General features: G+C 36.3%; 1 protein-coding gene across 2 annotated transcripts; it reads right to left on the reverse strand.

The window, feature by feature from the left end:
• Window positions 1-1,118: 1,118 nt before the first annotated feature.
• Window positions 1,119-19,797, reverse strand: LOC121739235 (sodium-coupled monocarboxylate transporter 2-like). 2 transcript variants are annotated; one of them, XM_042131587.1, is made up of 10 exons: window positions 19,303-19,797; window positions 15,428-15,552; window positions 12,352-12,504; window positions 11,807-12,026; window positions 11,190-11,460; window positions 10,892-10,980; window positions 10,397-10,505; window positions 9,140-9,301; window positions 6,314-6,486; window positions 1,119-1,419 (listed from the first exon to the last, which is right to left on the reverse strand). In XM_042131587.1, the coding sequence occupies exons 1-10, from the start codon at window positions 19,500-19,502 to the stop codon at window positions 1,125-1,127; spliced, it is 1,797 nt and encodes a 598-aa protein (XP_041987521.1). In that variant the 5' UTR covers window positions 19,503-19,797; the 3' UTR covers window positions 1,119-1,124. The 2 variants fall into 2 exon arrangements, with proteins under 2 accessions (XP_041987521.1, XP_041987522.1); XM_042131588.1 differs by lacking the exon at window positions 19,303-19,797 and adding an exon at window positions 16,018-16,036.
• Between the last annotated feature and the right edge of the window lie 1,010 nt (window positions 19,798-20,807).

The raw sequence follows: 20,807 nt of genomic DNA on the forward strand, positions 1-20,807 counted from the left end.
GTGATGATATTATGTTTCTGGTATCTCTACTTATAAAAGTAAAGAGTTATAATATTATAGGTCTACCAGGATCTGATAGCAAATTTTGATGGCAGATTTTCAAAAAATATCCTTGATCATAAAACAAATTTTTATATTTGCATGTTTCACACACAGATTCAGCCGCTATAAGGAAAAAAAGGATTTAAATGTTTTATTCCAAGTATTGCTAGAGTCAATTTCTTTTTCATTTTTTGCCATCAGATTCTGGTAGACCTACAGCTACTTTTTGCGGGAAGATGTCCAGTGTCCAAAATCTAAATAGTAAGGTACATATTATAAAATTATCTTTTGGAATATTTTTTTTTCCAGATAACATAGAAAATATGATCAAAGATAAAAACAGAGAGCGGAAAATGGAAGCAAAACACAACATTGGTATAATCATTTGAGTGATGGAAATCCTTATGAAGCAAAGAATTTGGATCAGGTAACTAATGACGTGAGTGATATATTACACAAATAACATAATATATTATGATATATTACGTATAATATGAATAATGGAGGATGAAATGGATTTACTTTGTACACCTTATATTTTGCCAACCTGTTTACTATTATGGAAAACACTGCCAAAGAAACTGACCGAATAGGAGAAATTATATTATTATATAATACATTTAGTTATAAACACATGCTAAGCTTATAAACCGTCAATGTCAAGGATTATATTATATTCTATTATATATATTAATACGCGAGCGAAAAACTATGGAACTCTTTTTACGAAAAATGCGGAAACGTAGGAGCATGAAATTTCGCACTGTTGTAGTTTATATGGAGAAGGAGTGCATCGAGCTAATATCGTTTTAAAATTATGCTTTATCATACATTATTTTAATAAATAAAACATTACACACACTATAACGCGCACACTAACATATTTTGACTGACAATGTGACAAGCCTGTACACACGAATTATACTCCTTTGTTTATGGTTGAAGTCTGTTGATCTTTGTGGTGTTCCGTGCTATTATAAATTCAATCCTAAAAGCTCGGTAGCTACTATCAGAACCATTTAAAAAATATTTTTATCTAAATATTCTTCTCATATAAAGGTAATAAAAAAGCAACATAACAATCATCGATCTATCACTTCTTTCAGGTGCTTCAACGCTTCGTCCAGCGCCATGTACACCTCCTCAGTATTCGGCGGTCGCAACTCCATGGAGACCGTGGGACTTCTGTTCTGGAGTTTGTGGAGGAAGCTCTGGGTCAGCGGGCAGAAGACATCAGGGTTGATGGAGTCAGTCTTGGCCTTGCCGGTCAAGTAGCTCATGGCGATGCCGATGATGAGAACAGATACTGCGCCAGCGAAGGGGCAGTACGTGAAGGAGATTCGGAAAATAGACTGCATGGGCTTCGTTGGTATCTTTCTGGAAGAAGATTTTGGGGTTAATTTGTAATAATTTAAGCGTACAATAGTTTAAGAATTTACCAATATAGTTTGTAATAAAACACAGCGATAAATAGTACTTTTGTGTTGAGGATAATATGCATGTGTCATATTATAGAGTTTACTGAGAAAAAGCAGCGCTAAAAGAGTTAGTTTTCACTTCTATGTTTCTATAACAAATGTCCCAACAACATAGGTTTGCCCTTAGCATAACTATAGGCAAACTCAATAGGGCGGCTAACGCAAAAAAAATTTAAGATATTGATGTGTTTTCGCTCAGATCAAATTCTTGAAAATATAATGTAGTATCTATGTTTAGAAAATGAAACAATTCGGGGCTTATTTTCAAGTAAAAAAACCGCGGACAGACAGACGGAGAGACCGAAACTATAAGGGTTCCTTGATGACTACGGAACCCTAAAAATGAATTATAAATTCAACAATTTTGGGTTTTTTTTTATAGTCCATTGAAATGTTACAATTTTAGGACCGAATATTGCATTTATTAGAGGACGCAATTTTATTTTTGGAATGTGTTGGGGGGGTCGATAGAAGCATAACCTCAAGTTTGTGGGGTCGCCTCACTTGTCCCCCGGCCGCCATCTTGAAAAAAGGGGTGACAACTGACAACACTATTTTCGTGATATCTCGGAAACTATAAGTCTTGGAAAAAATTTGTAGGAACATAATTTGTTGCAAATTATTTTGCCTACAAATATGTTTATAAAACTTTTGACCCTAAATAAAAAAATTAAAAAGTTATTGTACAAGTGCCTCTGTTTTGATAAAGATACAAAATACGCTATTTATCGATTTTGTCTAGCTTTGGAAAAGAAGTCCTTTTTCCATTTATGAAAAGAAAGAAGACCATAAAAAACTATTATAATTTGCACAATAAAGATAAACTATTCATTATACAGTTATCGTTTCATCAATTTTACGTACGAAGTTACAAGGAATACGCTAAAACATTCTTAACTCGTTTGAAAAGGAAATGAAGAAAATTTCCTCGTTCTTAATAGCATTTGTTATTCATGAAGGATAATAACGGTCGAAGATTATAGTTATGTAGATGACCTGTTTAATATTGAGACAGACCTTTTGCGAGTTCAGAAAATGTACACGTGCGAATAATCAGTATAATATTATGAGTCTCAATTTTTTTTAATAGTTTTAATGTGTCAGTAAACAAAATAAAAGTTTGACCAAAATGTGCTATTCTATTTTCTCATTGCGTAGTAGGTACGTGACATTTGAATTGGTAGTATTGTAGCTGCCTGTATAATAAGGAAGCAAATTATTTTCTTTTGCAATTTAAAGTTTTACCTCATGGATACACTATAAACAATAGCGTAATGTAAGTATAAGAATAGTAACAAATCCAAACTATGTTCATAGCAGACCAATTTCCCAAGTGCTAGGTACTATCTGAGAAATTGATTCCTAGACATCTGCCTAAGGGCCGGAACACAAAAACACGATACGACGTCGTGTCGTACCACGACGCGGCGTCGTTTCACGAATCACGATGCGATGTCGTGTCGCATCGTAGTTTTCCCACGACACGACGTCGCATCGTGAAACATGGTACGACACGACGTCGTATCGTGTTTATGTGTCCCGGTTCTAAATGTAATTGTTTAACTTCATGGATACAGTATAAACAGTAGCGTAAATGTAAACTCTAGGATAGTACCTAACAAATCCACACTATGTTCATAGCGGACCAATTTCGCAAGTTCTAGGTACCTACTATCAGCTAGAAGTAGATTTCTAGGCAAATGGCGGGCCTAAGTAATTCGTCCGACCGATCTATAAAGTTAATATACCTAGCGGAATAGAGAAACAAAGGCCTGAGCAAGAGAGATGTCACTATCAGTAACACTGCGTGGTAAAAAGAGACGTGTGATACATGACAGCAGCACTCTTTTTTGACGTCCAGTCGGCACGTGCCGCACGTTGACAATTTAATCTCATAGAATTCATGTTCAATCAAGCTTGTGTAAGTGTATACGTGCACATATTTTTCACACAGATGAAAACCAATTTTGGTTTCGTTTGACAGCTCGAGATTGTTGCTCTATTCCGCTAGACTTATATTAACTTTATGGGCCGATCACAGCTGACATCAAATCGACTTAAATGACGTAGGTCGGTCAACTGCCTATGAATCAATTTCTTCAATGGTACTACAAAAACTTCCAATGCGCCTAAAAAGTTCTCACTTCAAAAAATCCGATTTACCTTGGCTAAAAGCTTGAATATTCAATAGATTTGGAAGAAAAGAGGTTTCGAAGTGAACTTAAGGTTTTCTTGGCCTATTTAAATAGATCTTAAATCGATCTCGTAGGTTTTATAAGATTCTTTCTGTGATCGTTGCCAACTGCCTAGAGGCTAGAACTAGGGGAGGTAGGGATGTTAAAACGACACTTTTTAAGGCATATTGCCTTAGCATGTATACCTGCCAGCTCTGGATTACGTTTAAACAAAAGGCGATGAGCCGTATAAGAGTTCAGTATAATGATGCATACCGAACTCTTATGCGGCTCCCCCGTAGCTGCAGTGCATCGGGTATGTTTGCGGAGGCGAGAGTCCTTGACTTTTTTGCCATCATAAGATCTCGGGTGGCTGCATTTTGGCACAGACTGCGCAGCTCAGGCAATAGGATACTCGCGGCTATCTCTGACGACCACTACAATAATCTTATGTACGTGCGGTGGATCTCTGTTCACATGAACCAGAACAAAAAGTGATTCTTTTTTTCTGACTGGACACCCCTATACAGTGTTAACATTATTTTACTTGTAACTTTACATAATATTTTACACATATCGTGTTATGGGTACTTATGCCTGAAATAAAGACTTTTTATTTTATTTATTTATAAGTCACGAAAAAATGCTTTAATACTTCTATTCCTATATAAATATTTAAAGCTAGTATAAATTATACTCTACTTTAAATAGTCTTAATTCTATTTAGTTATAAATCTTGACTAAACAGCTTTAAATAGTTAAGTAGCTTTAAGTAGCTTCCGTATCACAGCAGCTCACAACTATAAAAAACAAAATCGGGCTAACATAAAATAATAATTAATATTATATTATGCGTAGACCGTCGCGTAGTTGTATAATATTATGATTTATAGCCTAACAGTCTAATAAAACACAGACGTACCCAGGATAGCGATTATTGGATTACCGCTCACAAGTCACACCCTCTAACTACCGCACTTAGATAACAGCTATTGGTACCTTATCTTTAAAGAAGTTTTGAATAAAAATATTATATTCCATGGAGTTGAGTAGTCAGTACTCAGAGACATTTTGAGTGCGGCAGTAAGTATTTTGCACTTGGCACGAAATAGCATTTTTTTAATATAAAATAAGGGGGCAGACGAGCAAATGGGTCACCTGATGGTAAGCAACTACCGTCGCCCATGGACACTTGCAACATCAGAAGAGCTGCAGGTGCGTTGCCGGCCTTTTAAGAGGGAATACGCTCTCTTCTTAAAGGTTTGCAGGTCGCATAGAGTTGTACCATCAAGGAAATGGATTCCTACGCAGTTGACAGACCAAGGTTATTTCTTAATTTCATGTCAATTCAATGTTAATAATTATTGTGGCTGGGTTTGACTTAACGCGACCAATCTACGTAGGTCCCCCATCTGCCTAGGAATCAACTACTCTGATAGTACCTAAGTTCTAAATTCAAAACGGCATTTTAGACGCCATATTCATTTATTTGAATTTAGAACATTAATAAAATGATACCTACTATGTCTACGTCTCGTTATAATCGCAAGCAAGTCATAAACCACGAAAATTAGTCAATAATATTATAGGGGAAGTTTTAATGCGGGGAGAATAAAACTTGGTAGTCGATATCACCAACTAAACTAAGATTAAAACTTGGTAGTCGATATCACCTACTAAACTAAGATTAAAACTCTGTCAGTACTACTGACCGTAGGTGACCGCATTCATAATGTCTCACTAATTATCTGGAACTAGAATAATACTATGTGACTAGACACATATTATTTTTATAATACTAGCTTTTGCTCGCGGCTTCGCTCGCGTTAAGAAGTATTATTATTAATTAGGTATCAAAGGCTCAGCCCGATCGGTTTATAATTGACAAAGTTTCATACAAACTTTCATCCCCTATTTTATCCTCTTGGGGGTAGAATTGATCAAAATCCTTATCCTCTACCTGCATGTCAAATTTCAGCCCGATCCGTCTTGTGGTTTGGATTGTGCGTTGATAGATCACTATGTCAGTCAGTCAGTCACCTTTGAGTTATATATTATATCTAAATATATATTTAGATATTGTAATAGTGAAGTTAAGAAAATATTGAGAAAAGAATATATCCCATATTTCTTGGAAACGTATTAAATTATTTCTTACTGTTATAGTAAGTTCATTAGTTACATTTTCTGCGAAATTACACTGGAATCTGGATATGACTTTACTTCTAAATATTTACGTTTATACGAGATATGAGTTATGACGTATGTTTTGTTACCTATAATATATTACTAGCTATTTGACCGAGCTTCGCTCGGTATTCGATAAAACACGAATAAAATGTCATTTTCTAAAAATGATTCCTAGCTAGATCGATTAATCGCCCCCAGAACCCCCTTTATACTAAATTTCATGAAATTCGTCGATTCCGAGATTCCAATTATATATATATATATATATATATATATATATATATATATATATATATATATATATATATATATATATATATATATATATATATATATATATATATATATATATATATATATATATATATATATATATACAAGAATTGCTCGTTTAAAGATATAACATAATATACAATACACAAAACTCACACAGCCTCCCGTACAACGGTGGTGACGTTGACCTCTGTGAAGTTCTTGCCGCAGCCCATAGTGTGCATGGGCTTCCCCTGGAAGGTCAGTGCCCCCGTCGCGAGCGCGTTCTCCGCCCCCACCAGTAGCCAGCCGCAGAGCACAAGACTTAGAAGGCACCCGCTTAACGCCCCCTGCGGAAACTCCAGGGGTTACTTTCATGAGAAGTTATAACGTGAAGGAATATATTATTAGAATCACATAACGCCCGCAAATCCGTTAGGTACGCCAAAACAGTATCCCCATACCAAACAGCAAAACTGATTTAGTAGTTTGAGCGTGAAGGGGTAACAGACAATAGACAGACATACTTTTTATGTTTATAACTACTTGGTGCCCGTAACTCCGTTCGTTTATCGAAATTGTACTATCAGAGCAGTTGATTCCTAGGCAGATGGGAGACCTACGTAGTTTGGTCGCGTTACGTCAAACCCAGCTGACAGATCACAATTAACATTGAATGAGGCATTTTTTTTAATTTGATTGTCAAACAGTTTCCATTTTAGTAACTAGATGGCGTATGGGTAGACAATTATCATAATAATACCATCAATCATTGCTTCAAAAGTGGGCAAAAGAATGTAAAATTTGATACATTTCAATTTGAAAAAGACACGATGATATTCATGAATAGAATAATAAAGTTATTATAACAATGTTTTAGTTTTTTTAAAACTCACGGAAGAAATAGCCCTATTTATCGATATTCACACCACATGTCACAGGAATCATAAATTTTGGTTTTGACAACATCTTACCTGCACTTTTGCACAATAACGGATATTTAATGGCCAATATTTTACCATTAATGAACATCGAAAACCCAAATAACACAATTTGGGAAAAAATAATAAAAACCACACCAACAATAAAAAGTAGAAGAAGTTTCAAAGTAACATGGCCGCCAAAACTCTTTCAGTTGTCAGTTTTCAGTTTGACAAGTTTTTATTATGAGCGTGTTCCTAAACTATTACCAGTCACTGGCCTAATCGCTTAGGCCTTAGGCCAATGATCGCTTTGGTTTAAGATATTTTGATTTATGTCACACTTGACAGTACACTGATATTTTTTGGAAACACAACCCATAATATGTAGTCAGTGATGCCAACCCGCAGATAATTTCAGATCGGCGAGGAACCAATAGAAAATCTAGAAGTGTTTATCCTTACGCCATCTAGTTAAGATTGTTAAAAAAAAAATTAAAAAATATAAATGGAAATCCCTCATTGACACGATCCGACCAAATGACGTTGGTCTGTCAACTATCTAGGAATGAATTTCCTCGATTTTTTTTTATTAAATAAGGGGGCAAACGAGCAAACGGGTCACCTGATGGTAAGCAACTACCGTCGCCCATGGACACTCGCAACATCAGAGGAGCTGCAGGTGCGTTGCCGGCCTTTAAATGGTACATATTTCCGGGATAAAAAGTATGCTATGTCCTTTCCCGGGACACAAAGTACCTATATACCCATAAGAACTGATTCAGCGTCTTGTGCGTGAAGAGGTAACAGATCTACTCTTATTTCTTTTCCAGGTTGATAAGCATACATACAGACAGACAGAGGTAACAAACAGACAGACCGACCCACAGTTTCACTTTCACAATTCATTCACAATCGGTATTCATCGTTACATTTAAAAATAATAACTTTTTAAATAATATTTGAATCTCATTTTTAGGGTTCTGTACCCAAAGGGTAAAAACCGGACCCTATTACTGAGACTTCGATGTCTGTCTGTCTGTCTGTATCCAGGCTGTATCTCAAGAACGGCTGTAGCCTTCTAAAATTTTCACAGATTGTGATTTCTGTTGCCGCTATAACAAATACTAAAAACAAATTTAATTTAATATTCAATGGGGGCTTCCACAACAAACTTGTTTTTTTTTAAACCACAATTTTTGGCCTATTTTCTCTCTATCGGTACGGAACCCTTCGTGCGCCAGTCCAACTCTTACTTGGCCGATTTTTTCTTATTAAAGACTGAAAAAATATACAGGTTTTATTCTATGATAGACTGAAATAGTAAAAGCCGCAGTAAAGTTACATCATCGACAAACACACATTTCTTAAATTACTTTTTTGTGTTTGTACTCTATGTAGTCACACGTTAATCTATTTACGGAAACTGTAATGTAATCAGATAGTCTAAATTAAGTATACTGTGACTTATCAATGATAATTTTAAAATTAATAGTTTTAATTTTTATATTTTCTTTTTCTTAAGACTGTATATATATTTTTTTATGATATAAGGGGGCAAACGAGCAAACGGGTCACCTGATGGAAAGCAACTTCCGTCGCCCATGGACACTCGCAGCATCAGAAGAGCTGCAGGTGCGTTGTCGGCCTTTTAAGAGGGAATAGGGTAATAGGGGAGGGTAGGGATGGGAAGGGAAGGGAATATGGGAGGATAGGGAAGGGAATTGGGCCTCCGGTAAACTCACTCACTCGGCGAAACACAGCGCAAGCGCTGTTTCACGCCGGTTTTCTGTGAGAACGTGGTATTTCTCCGGTCGAGCCGGCTCATTCGTGCCGAAGCATGGCTCTCACGTAAATATTATGTTAAAGCTACGAATTAACAATGCCCATTATTATTATATCACCATTGATATGCAAACAGTGTGGCTATATCAGGCCATATCAAGTCAACGTAATTCATAATCTATCAGCTGCATCTGACACAACCCTACCAAACTACGCAGGTCCTCTATCAGCCTATGAACCAATTTCCGCAACAGTACATCAGTCATCACCATTATTTGACAGGTGAAGCAACACTTACCGAACAATTAGCTCTGGAGAACACGATGCCCAGGGTAAAGAGGCCGAGTAGTGTCCCCGCGGTGACACCTGTGACACCTGAAGCCACGTGCTGTAACCGGTCCAACTCCTTGGCCAGCCACACCACGCAGCCGCAGTATACCCCGACGAGAACGCAAAGTAACTGAAATAAACGTGCCAACAGAAGTGAAAATAAAACAGCAGGATTTCCTGTCAGAGTCACGTGTTCTGAGTGTAAATAGTAAAAAATTTTACCCGTTCTAAGACTGCGTTTCCACCAGGGATGAGTTGCGAGGAATGTGTTTTTAAGATCCAATAGCATCGCCGCGCTGAGCGATGTCATTGCAAACTCACGTCAATGAAGCGATTCTATTGGTTCTCAAAAACACATTCCTTGCAACACATGTCTGGTGGAACTTTTCTTTGGCCCACGTTGTGCCTAAAAATGGCACAACGTGGGCCAAAGAAAAGTTTGGGTAGTTATAATAGACAAGTATTTATTACTGTTTCACTGTTGTAATATCGAGAATTAGTTTAATATCATTGCAATCATCTCTTTGCCTGTCTCTTATATTATTATTTTATTTTGCATGTCGAAGTAATAATGTTTTAACAGACATACCACATCTCAAAAAGCCGAATAGACAGACAACCGAATAGTAGACAGCTAGTAACTAGAACATAATAAATAATATACTTTTTCTCTATGGGCATTGTTAGAAAGAATGCAGCCTCGGGAAAGTGAGCTGTGAATGAACTTTCAAGTGTTTTGAAGAGCATCTCTGTTACAGGCTACAGCTCATTCAGATTTATTCTACCCCTCACCTAATACTTATGCCAACGGCACAAGGATGATTCTTATTGAAACTTCGTGGTGAAACGACTTTGAATACTGCAACCTTTAAGTTTAACAATTATTTTGCGCTAACTACCAAGTCGTAATTAGCGTGCAATGTTCTATTTGTTAAAATAAATGCAAAGTTAGGCGGCTTGTCATTTATCGAAATAATTATTATTTTATTAGTAGATAAATAATAACAAAACTCCTTCCTTTTCACCACTCACCCGGTCGACTTTATTGTAGTAATAGTAAGTAAAGGCGGATTCAATCGAAATACATAAGCTTCCTCACACATTGACTGAAACTACGCCCTAGCAAGATGTTACACAGCTACGAGTACAGGTGCACTTCTGACAAGCATAATATAAGAAGTTGTATTAGCAAAGTTCTCTCCTCGGTATTCGGTTCTGGTCATACCTTCATAATCCTGCAGCTTGTCAATTCTTTGGTCCTCAAAGGCATCCAGGGTCTGATGAACTCTTCGAATAGCACACCAGATATTGAGTTGATCAGGGATGCTATACATCTGTAAATCAAACCATAGGATATTAGAATTTAGAGATAATTTCATACTCTTGTTCATTAACAATAGTATGAAATTATCTTTTAATTGTAACCTATTATTGGTGGCAGAAGAATTTTCCGTCGTTTTGCTAAAATACAGACTGGTGCAAGTTTTTTACGCTGGTAATAATAATTATTCTTCACACCGTGCTAGTTCTTCAGCTGGGGGTATTATAAAAATATTTAAATTTTTGTTACCATAATATTATTGGGCCGCAATTGCTAAATAGAGAAAAAAAAAGCAAAAGAAGCTATTAGGTAATGTTTTGTATGTTTTACAGATTGATAAAAGAGTTTCTAAAAACTTAACACAATTTCATATAGGTACTTAAATTAATTTTAACTTACCCAGTTGTGGCGCAAAATATTGATATTATAAAGATCCCACAAATCCCAGGAAACATAGTAGCCAGATTGTTTAGAAAATGTGGCACCAACTAAAAATACGAATATTAATTAGTTATTTACTAGTTGTTAATACACAATATAAAGACATACAATAAAGAGACACATACTTTTTATCCTAAAAAGGTCCAAACCTTATCTTCATCGCCTCTTCATTATAATCATTATGTTCGCTGGTAAGTATTTTCTTTTCATTCAGACAAAAATATGTAATAGATACCTAGTATTAATTTACACTTACCTGTTCATGTTTCTTAATCTGTCCCGTCAGTAACGGATCGCACCCAGCGAACCACGCGTATATCGTCAGGCCCAGGAAACAGGACAACATCTTCATGAATATGATCCCCAAGCAGGAGAGGGCTAGGCACACCCTGGCCTTGCCTATGGTGCTTACTGCTAGAAGCTTCTGGAGAGAGGACTGACTGAGAGCCATCTTCCAGAGCCAGTTTGTGCTTAAAGCTACTGTCACTACGAAGAACGACGTGTGGTGCGCTAGTTCAGGATCGGGACTGAGAACAGAGAATACGCTACAGTAAAACTATCCTGAAATAGTTGCTGTGGTCAATATCTGATGTTCCGAATAGTCTAAGCTTAGCTTAATCTCCGGTAAGTTCATATTGCAAGTGACAGGACGACGCAATGTGAAGCCATTCAAAACTGAACTATATTTACTACACATTGAATTAACAGACTTGCCCCTGGTTTTGGACAATCCATTACGATTGAATGTGGCGGTACCCACAATTCGTCTAACAAGCTAATTAAAAAATTAGTAAAAACGCGTGGCATCATCACGTTTCAATGTTGACAGATTCTTAATCTCACACACCCCTGATAGAATACACAATAACTCACTCATAAAACACCAATCTTCCTCCTTGGCTGGACACCTCCCACATTCTCTTGAAGCCCATAGGCAGGAGAGCCAGACCGCTCGGTAAGGCAGTACCGGCTAACGCCAGGAACGTCGTGACTATACCCACACTGACTATAGCCCGAAGACCCCCAATAGCCACAAGCGTGGAACAGGCTACACAGATTACTGCTACTATACGAGCGGCGAGAACTTTTGTAACTGGAAAAAAATTGAGGTCAACGTGACCACTTTAAAAAGATATTATGTTTGAAGAAAGCTGCAGGTAACGTTAGGTATAGATCTACGTTTAACAGGAGATAAAAGGGTTCCAAGTCCACGTGATGATCAGACGTCCAAAAATTTGAAAACAGAAAATAATTTAACTATAGAACACTTTTTGCATGGGATGATTTCACTTACAAACCAGATAGATGCGGTGATGGTTGCTACTTCTAAGATTTACCTTAAAGTACTAAGAACTTTAAAATGTACTGTATAAGCGCCTTCCTCTAATGATTAAAATCTAAAATAATGTAGAAGTTACCTAATCTAAACGCCGTGAGCGGTACATAAGGGACAATAGGCAGGAGCATCAGCTTGCTGACGACGAAGAGAACTGCCGCGATGGTTCTCGTGTGGGTCGAGAACCGGATCTCCAGGTACTCGAAGCTGGATGATAGCTGGAGCCTGTGGAATACTGGAAAATGTGTGAGTTCAGTTATTTTACCACAACGATCCTTATGTCGTTGGAATAAAGATCATTGGTAAAATAATTCTTGTGGAATACTGGAAAATGTGTGAGTTCAGCTATTTTACTACAACGATCCTTATGTTTTTGGAAGAAGGGTTCTGTTAGTGGTATTCAACTCTGAAGCTGAACAGCTTTGACAGTTTTCAAGTAGCGGCCGAATTATGAAAGTTTTACGTGGCTGAAATCACTGAATGTCTCACTGCCGCACTCATCTCTCTGGTCTATATTACAGACGGACCGCATTTCAACTGGAATCCAACCGCAAATTGCAGTTCAAGTGCAGTTTGAATGCAGTTGATAATGGTTTGCAGTTCTATTGCAGTCGTGTCAACTGCATTCAAACTGCACTTGAACTGCAATTTGCGGTTGGATTGCAGTTCGTCTGTATAGACAGAAATTAATTCAAAATTGAGCCCGGCCGCACATTGTCCGAAATTTCTGATCAGAATTCGGATAATGTGCGGCCGGGCTTAAGCATAAGCCCTATACATTATCTGTCAAACTCTTCATTAAATTGACAAGTCTACCAGAATCTGATGGCAAATTTTCAACAAATATCCTTGATCATTGGATAAATTTTTATATTTGCATCTTTCACACACAGAATCAGCCGCTACAAGGAGAAAAAAAGGATCAAGAAGTTTTATTCCAATTACCCCGGTATTGCTAGAGTCAATTTATTTTCTCACTTTTTGCCATCAGATTCTGGTAGACCTATAAATATCTCTGAGTGCGGCAGTCAGCTTGATATTGTACTTGAGAATTAATTAATTAAAATTACGTTTAACCAAAACACAAAACAGTGGTGAATATCGACATCAGAAAAAATTGGAAATACCTAGTTATACGTGCGCACTAGAGATTGCAGAAAACGGATTTTTTAAAAAAATCAGGATTTTCGGATTTTTTCATCCTCAAATCCAGATTATCCTGATAATCCGCATTTTTTGTAATTTTTGAAATATTTTTGATAAAAAGCTTTAAATTTAAGCTACGAATAATAAAAACTAAGGAAAAGTAACTCCGTCAAAAAACATGCTCCACAATACTTGTCATAAAAGGGTAAGTGTAAAGACTCGTTGATATGACGTGTATTTCGCTCGTCATAACCAACGACGCGCAAACTCGATCATTGACCGATTTACGAAAGTTCCAACTCAGGGTCCAAAGATCAATACAGCTTAAATCTAAACAAAACAATAAAAAACATAATTTGCTCCCAAACTAGAATTACAGACGTAGGAATCAAGACGGCCAAGCTAAAGTGGCATTGGGCTGGCCGCGTTATCCGCATACATCTAGGCAGGATATCGACTGAGTGAGTATAATATATATCTAGGCCTAAGACGAGATAGCGCTATGCTCTAGAGGTTTTTTTTGATCCGAAGGCAGATCATTGTAATCCTGATGTTAAGACGATCTTTGAGGATCTATTGTGATTCCTTCGTATTAGACGCATCCGTCTCCAACCCAGTGCTGCTCATTCTGACGATGTGATCTAGATTGGTGCTACGAATTTCCTCTTTAGTAAATTAGGAGAGTTTTTGCTCTGTAGTAGAGCAGTAGAGTCGAGTAGAAGGTGAATAGGTGTGTCACAGAATCGTAATGATATTTGCAGGTCGTAATGATATTAACACCTATCCTATAAAGGCGCTTGTTGAGCTTACATTGTCCAGTTAGGCTTCTGGCAAGGATTCTAGCCTAGAACATGGTTACAAACTCCCCACTGGAGGCACATCAGCTGGGCTGGCAAACGGTGACGCTGGAGCAAGATAAGTGAAAGATTCGGGCGGCGCCTTTGCCCAGCAGTTGGATAGTGTATTTATATTTTAGGCTATTGCACAGAATGTCTTAAAACAATTATTTAAACTTTAAATCGTTTTTCAACATTACGTTAACTTACTATATTCCTTTATTTAATTATACAGAATCACAAATCAGCGATGGTTACGTCACAAACAATTATAATTCATAATTAGAACCTCAATGTAAACAAAAAACAACATGTTTTATAGAAAAAAACATTGTATTCAATACTAAAATGTTCTAAAATAATTGTTAATTTATCATCATTGCATTTATATTACCATTATAGAAAACATAATAATATTATAGTAAAATAAGAAATAGGTTATAAGAAATTAAGATAATATGTCGTTATTTCTTTTAAATAAAATGAAAAAATATTACAGAAATGTTATTACAACGACCAAATAACTACGCAATGGAATGTTAGACATACGAAATTCTGACTTTGGTACGTGTAGACCGCGCAAAGTTGTGATAGCGCCTTAAAACAAATGTGGATTTGTATGTCAGATATTACACGATATACTAAAATTAATGTCTTGTTAGGTATAACCTAATTTTTATAATTTTGTCTAAAATTCGAAAAAACCGAAAATCCGGATTTTAAAAAGTAAATATCCGGATTTTTCAAAGGCCCAAAAATCCGGATTATCCGGATTTTTCGGATTTCGTAGTATGCGGATTGCAATCCCTAGTGCGCACTTTACGGTAGTAATACCAACATCTAATCCCTATGGCGCATCCACACATGCCGCCGGCTTATACCGCCGGCTTTGCCGCAGGCTTTCAGCCTGCCTTGCCACCAAAGCCGGCGGCATGTGTGGTTAGCCGACGGCCGGGCCGCCGACCGTGCCGCCGGTATAAGCCGGCGGCATGTGTGGATACAGCACTAGAGTGGGTTATCCTGAAGTTACCCTCTACCAAAATTTAGATTCTAGAGTTCTAGACTATACTTTTTAGCATGTTTAATAGATTAAAATGCAATCGTTAAATTACCTAAGTAATGATGACTCACACTAGCGTCATGTATGTAAAGTTGAATGATTCTCCAAACATTTACCTGGCAAATAAATAACGGCGGTGAGGAAAGTAACCACGACTAGAGATAACGCCGACGCCCAGTACTGAGTTCCTCGTAGGTAGATCTCAACGGGCACTCCCAGAAGAGTTATACTGGTCAGGTGGCTGAAATATGACAATAATTAATATTCAATTTTAGTCTAGCTAAAACTCGAGAACCACTGAGCAGTCTTGAAATTTTCATAGATGTCCATGAAAGATTTATGTTCGGAGGAAAGAGACACAAAGTTCAATGGGCAATCTGGTTTTTAATACTTTATTATCACACATATGAATATGTAACAGTTAAACATAGCAGGCACGTTGTCTAATCCCATGCTAAGATTACCATCTTACTTATTTATCAGACAACACAATGTGTTTAATAATTATTATACTAGTTACTATTACTTATGTACTTATAATAATAATAATTTTATAATAATATCTATGGACTCTTTACACCACGTCAGTCTGACCCCGTGCTAAGTACTTACCTGAAGGACTTGTGTTACGGGTAGGTACCAGACAACGGAAATATATTTAATACTTTTATACTAATATAATAATAATAAATATTTATTTTCTCACCACAAAAGTACACCATTATTAAAGATTCTACATAAAACACAGGTTTTGTGGGAGACAGGTGCCCTAAACTAGGCTTTGCCCTGTATTTCAGGACACCGGAGACACCGGACCATCTTGCAAATTACAATACAGTAGAACACTAATAATTACGACGATACATATTATATTTAAGATTTTTATTATATGATACACATATTTAATACAAATCCATGACCCAGGAACTTTGAAAACTTTTTGTTCCGTCGGCGGGATTCAAACCCGCGACCCCCGGCTTGAGCTACCTACAGGCTACAGCCCACCAACTGAGCCACAGAGGTCGTCTTATAATGGCAGGGCAATCTTAGCTTGAATTAAATGGAGAAAGACATGGGCGTACCGAGGGGGGGGCAGCTGCCCCCCCCCCCCCCCCCTGGATCATGTTGACGTCCCTACTAAGTACTTTTATCTATAAAAATTAAGAAAACTAATTTTTGCCATTTGTTTGCAATACAATATTTTTACAACTAAAAATTATGAATTTTTTATTCTTTATAAGCACCTAGCTAATGAAAAATCTGATTTGCCCCCCCCCCTGGCCCAGAACCTGGGTACGCCCATGGAGAAAGAAACAAAATATTATGTCTATACTTATAATTATTTAAAAAATTAAATAGGGATTATAAAAAATTAAATAGGGATTATTATACTTATAATTATTTAAAAAATTAAATAGGGATTATTTTAAAAATTAATAAGGGATGTTATTAAATGCATATCAGAATAATTTTGCAGCACACTACCTTAACTCCGCTAATTAACTGAATGCATACCAGAAAAACTAATACTGATAAAAAAAAACAATTGATTAACTGAACATGTCCTTCAAAAAAAACTTAAACATCATACAAAACGAGACGACCTTTATAACCGAATTCACACCAAAAATATGATTCATACATCGGATATATTATTTGTAAAACTAAAATTTAAATTGCTTATCAAAAATACTAACTTGCGCTCTAAATTGTACAATCTTGCAACGGAATTTCTAAAAACGATATCGAAAGGTGCATCACAATAAAATCAATTTCTATTATCAAAACAAGTGTACAAATTGACAAATCGTGCAACTAAAATATTTTTAGCCTAACTTTATTTTCTTTTTGTTTCTCTGTTTTACTGAAAAACATGTTGGGGCTTCCTCATTTAACGCCGCACTCACTCCTTTGCGCTCGCTCTTTACTCTTTAGCGACCACAGATATATCTTGATCTATTGCTGTGTTAGCGACAAAGATTTTTGGTAATTATGATGAGATATGGTGTAAGATTTTATCATTCCAAAACTATATAACTCAAGGTTTCTTGATAAAAATTAAGAAAAATTACCAAAATTTACTACTGTATTGTAATTGTATGGGTTAATAAAGGCCTATGGGGGATTTTGTATGGACCCCGTCCCCACCCTTCAACAGTCATGGGATGCGTCTCAATTTGTTCACTGGGACCCAGAAAAGTCTTAAGTACCAGCGTCAGTTTCAAAATCAATGGGGTTTATTAAAAAAAATAACTTTTCTCCAAAAAAAAAAGTGGTTATTTTTTAACGAAAAAATACTTTTTTCTACAAACAGAAAGCATAGGTTCGGTCTGTCCGTCCGTCTGTATGTCTGTCTGTCTGTCCGCGGTTTTTCTCAGAGACTATAGGGCCTACAAAGCTGTAATTCGGCATGTATGCATATTATCTTAATGATGGCGACACAATGGTATATAAAATCTTTATTTTTCTTATGGTATTAGCCATCGTGGTTATTTTTTGTGAACCACCCAGAAATAGGAGCCCCGCGTAGCGTTGTTTTTTTTCTTTTTTTTTCTTTAGTGGCTTGTCAACCCCTAGAGTGCAATTCCTAAGCCGGAGGCTTAATTATTTTGCAATATATCGGTAAGGAACCGCCAACAGTGTCTTTTGCATTTTGTATCGCCATGTCACTGATTGTCTCGATTTGGTTCGCTGAAAACTGAGGGGTTAGTGCGAGTTTTATTCGATCATACGCATTGAGCACGTTAACGCGAATTTATATGGAATCAAAGCAGCGCTATCTAGTGGCTAACGTGGATACTGCTTTGAACCCACATAAATTCGCGTAAACGTGCTCGATGCGTATGATCGAATAAAACTCGCACTGACCCCTCAGACCCTTAAACTATAATGTTATGTGAATTTAAACATCTACATTAGTGGTCCCCCGACACACCTTGACAACAATTATGAACTAAAATATCACTTTACACTTAGGAATTATTTAAATTTATAGTCAGTAAAATATATTATTTCATTACTTTTTAAAGTTGTTTGGCGGGGTTTTTTTTAAATTTCTTAATTTAATTTTATTTCATGCTTTTTAAACTTGTGTTGGTTATAGTGCAGAATATAAATTCCTATCAACAGGATCATATTATATTCCAATGAATACCATCTAGGAATGTCCTTTTGGATGAGGCCGTTAATGTGAGTTCAAACATGAAACCTCCACTTTGGGTTCATATGGAGCTCGGCTCTTATAGAATCCAGGTGATGCTGCAGTATCGCAATTCAAATGAGCCCAAACACGAAACCATTGCTCTGAGTTGGTAAGGAGCTGGGTATCCTATTGATTACCAGGTGATGTTGCAGCACCAGGTCAACTTTCCATTAATGTGTAAATATTCATAAATGTCACGAACTAGAATACAATAAAGCCCACCAAACGACTGCAAGTTGCTAATCGGCCCTTCACGAACCAGATGAACCGCGATTTTTCAGCACGGAGCCGGCTGATGATGATGAACTATGGCTAAGAACACTCTCAATGAAGTCAGCTTTCAAACAAAAAAACTAGATCAAAATCGGTCCACCCGTTTGGATGCTACGATGCCACAGACAGACAGACAGACAGACCGACAGACAGACACGTCAAACTTGGAACACCATTCTTTTTTGTCGGGGGTTAATAACACCCCTCTTTTTGTCGGGGGTTAAAAAAAATCGACTTATCTATCTAAATTTGAAGGCAAATAACAAAAAAAAATACAAAAGTTATGAAGCAAATTTTGAGTGAATTATACTTATTTTACCGTTATATTTTTATTTTATTTAAAAAATCTGCTACCTTGACCTTGTCATCACCCCTATTGTTGCTCAATTCGTTAGTATGCACTGGAGGAGGTTCCAATAGGAATAGGTATTGACGTTGCAGTGGGTAATTTTAAATATAAAACATAATATCATACTTTGAGTTTTTGTTTGTAGCAGATTTTAAATAGAAACTCACCTCGCTGTTAAAGCCAATGAGATTGATATGATCGACATATTTTTCCCGCCGAACAAGAACCCGGCTACCGTGTTATATTTCGTGTTGACAAACAAATAGTGCACAGTTATAAACACTATCACACCGAGAATCAAGCCGAACAAACAGTACTCAGCTATGTTAAAATAAATAGGAGACACCGCGATAGTTGCGTTTCGCATTTTGATAGTTTTTGCTTTGAAAAACGTATGGTTACTGACAAAAATTGAAAATAATAAATAGTTAATAACAAGTGTTCACTTCCAGAGTTGTTAATTGTCTGAATTATGTGTGTCTGTCACCGCAAACATTTGATATCAGCAACAATAAAAGATATTGCAGATAAAGACGGATTCCACCTCGATCTCTCAGCAAATACTGCAAAGGATTTGGTATCTTTGTTCAAACATACACTCAGATGTGAAAAATAGGTTTGAGTTAAAGTCTAGACTTAGTGACGCGTTCTCACGATGTTTTTGATAATGTTAGGTTTGTGAAATATGACCTAAAATTCGATGCCCCCTGCGTAAATAATACCATATCATACCATTCGGTCAAAAACCTAATTTTACAAAAGAGCTACGAGTGCTGACTTTTAAGTTTTGTCGTTTGAAAGAAATACAGACAACTAATAGATTATAATCACTATTTATTGATTTTCTAAGAATTCTCCGAGATGATTAATACAATTTTGCATGCGTTCAAACCAGTTTTTAAAACATTTATTCCACTCCGAAGTTGGGGTAGTAAAATGGCTGATTTGCTCACGTAATAAGCTTCTTCAGGTAAGCTGAAACGTAGACCACGAAGACTTTGCTTAATTTTGTGGAACATAATAAAATTGTTCGGTCTTAACTCAGGGCTGTAAGTTGGATAATCTAAAATTTATTTTACAAATAGCGCGACAAGCTTTTATTATCATGCAAATTGTATAATATATTGAGGATTATAACTAAATGGTTAAAAATTTTAAGGAGTTTATTTTCTTCTTTTTATAGCAGTTTTTAGACTATTTAAATAAAAGCTTTTCTTCTAAAAGTTTTTTGTTTAAGTATAATAATTTATTTATCTTTAAAACTATGCAATTTATCAGTCATTTTATATTTTACAGTTATTGAGAGACTTTTATTGTTATTAAATTCCGTTAAAATAATCCCACCAAAATGTAAAAAGGAGCCAAGCAAAATATTGCATAGCTATGCAATATATCTATCTTAAAAAGTTTTCAGATGACATTCAAGCCAAGCCTTCAAATTATTTTGTAATTTAAATCAACATTAAGTGAATTTATCAATAGTTTTCTTTATTTTATAATTATTATAGTGGCTCGGCAATGAGCACAAGAAAAACAAATATAAAACTTCATATTTGGGGTAGTTCATACTTACACAAACGGCAAGCGTAAAGTGTTTTTAATAATTATGTAATGACGCATGTGGACGATGGTACCCAATAAATCCAATCAGTCGCTGATTATTTCTCTAGTG

This window comes from Aricia agestis, chromosome Z (assembly GCF_905147365.1).
Source record: "Aricia agestis chromosome Z, ilAriAges1.1, whole genome shotgun sequence".
In the NCBI taxonomy this organism is placed as follows: Eukaryota; Metazoa; Arthropoda; class Insecta; order Lepidoptera; family Lycaenidae; genus Aricia; species Aricia agestis.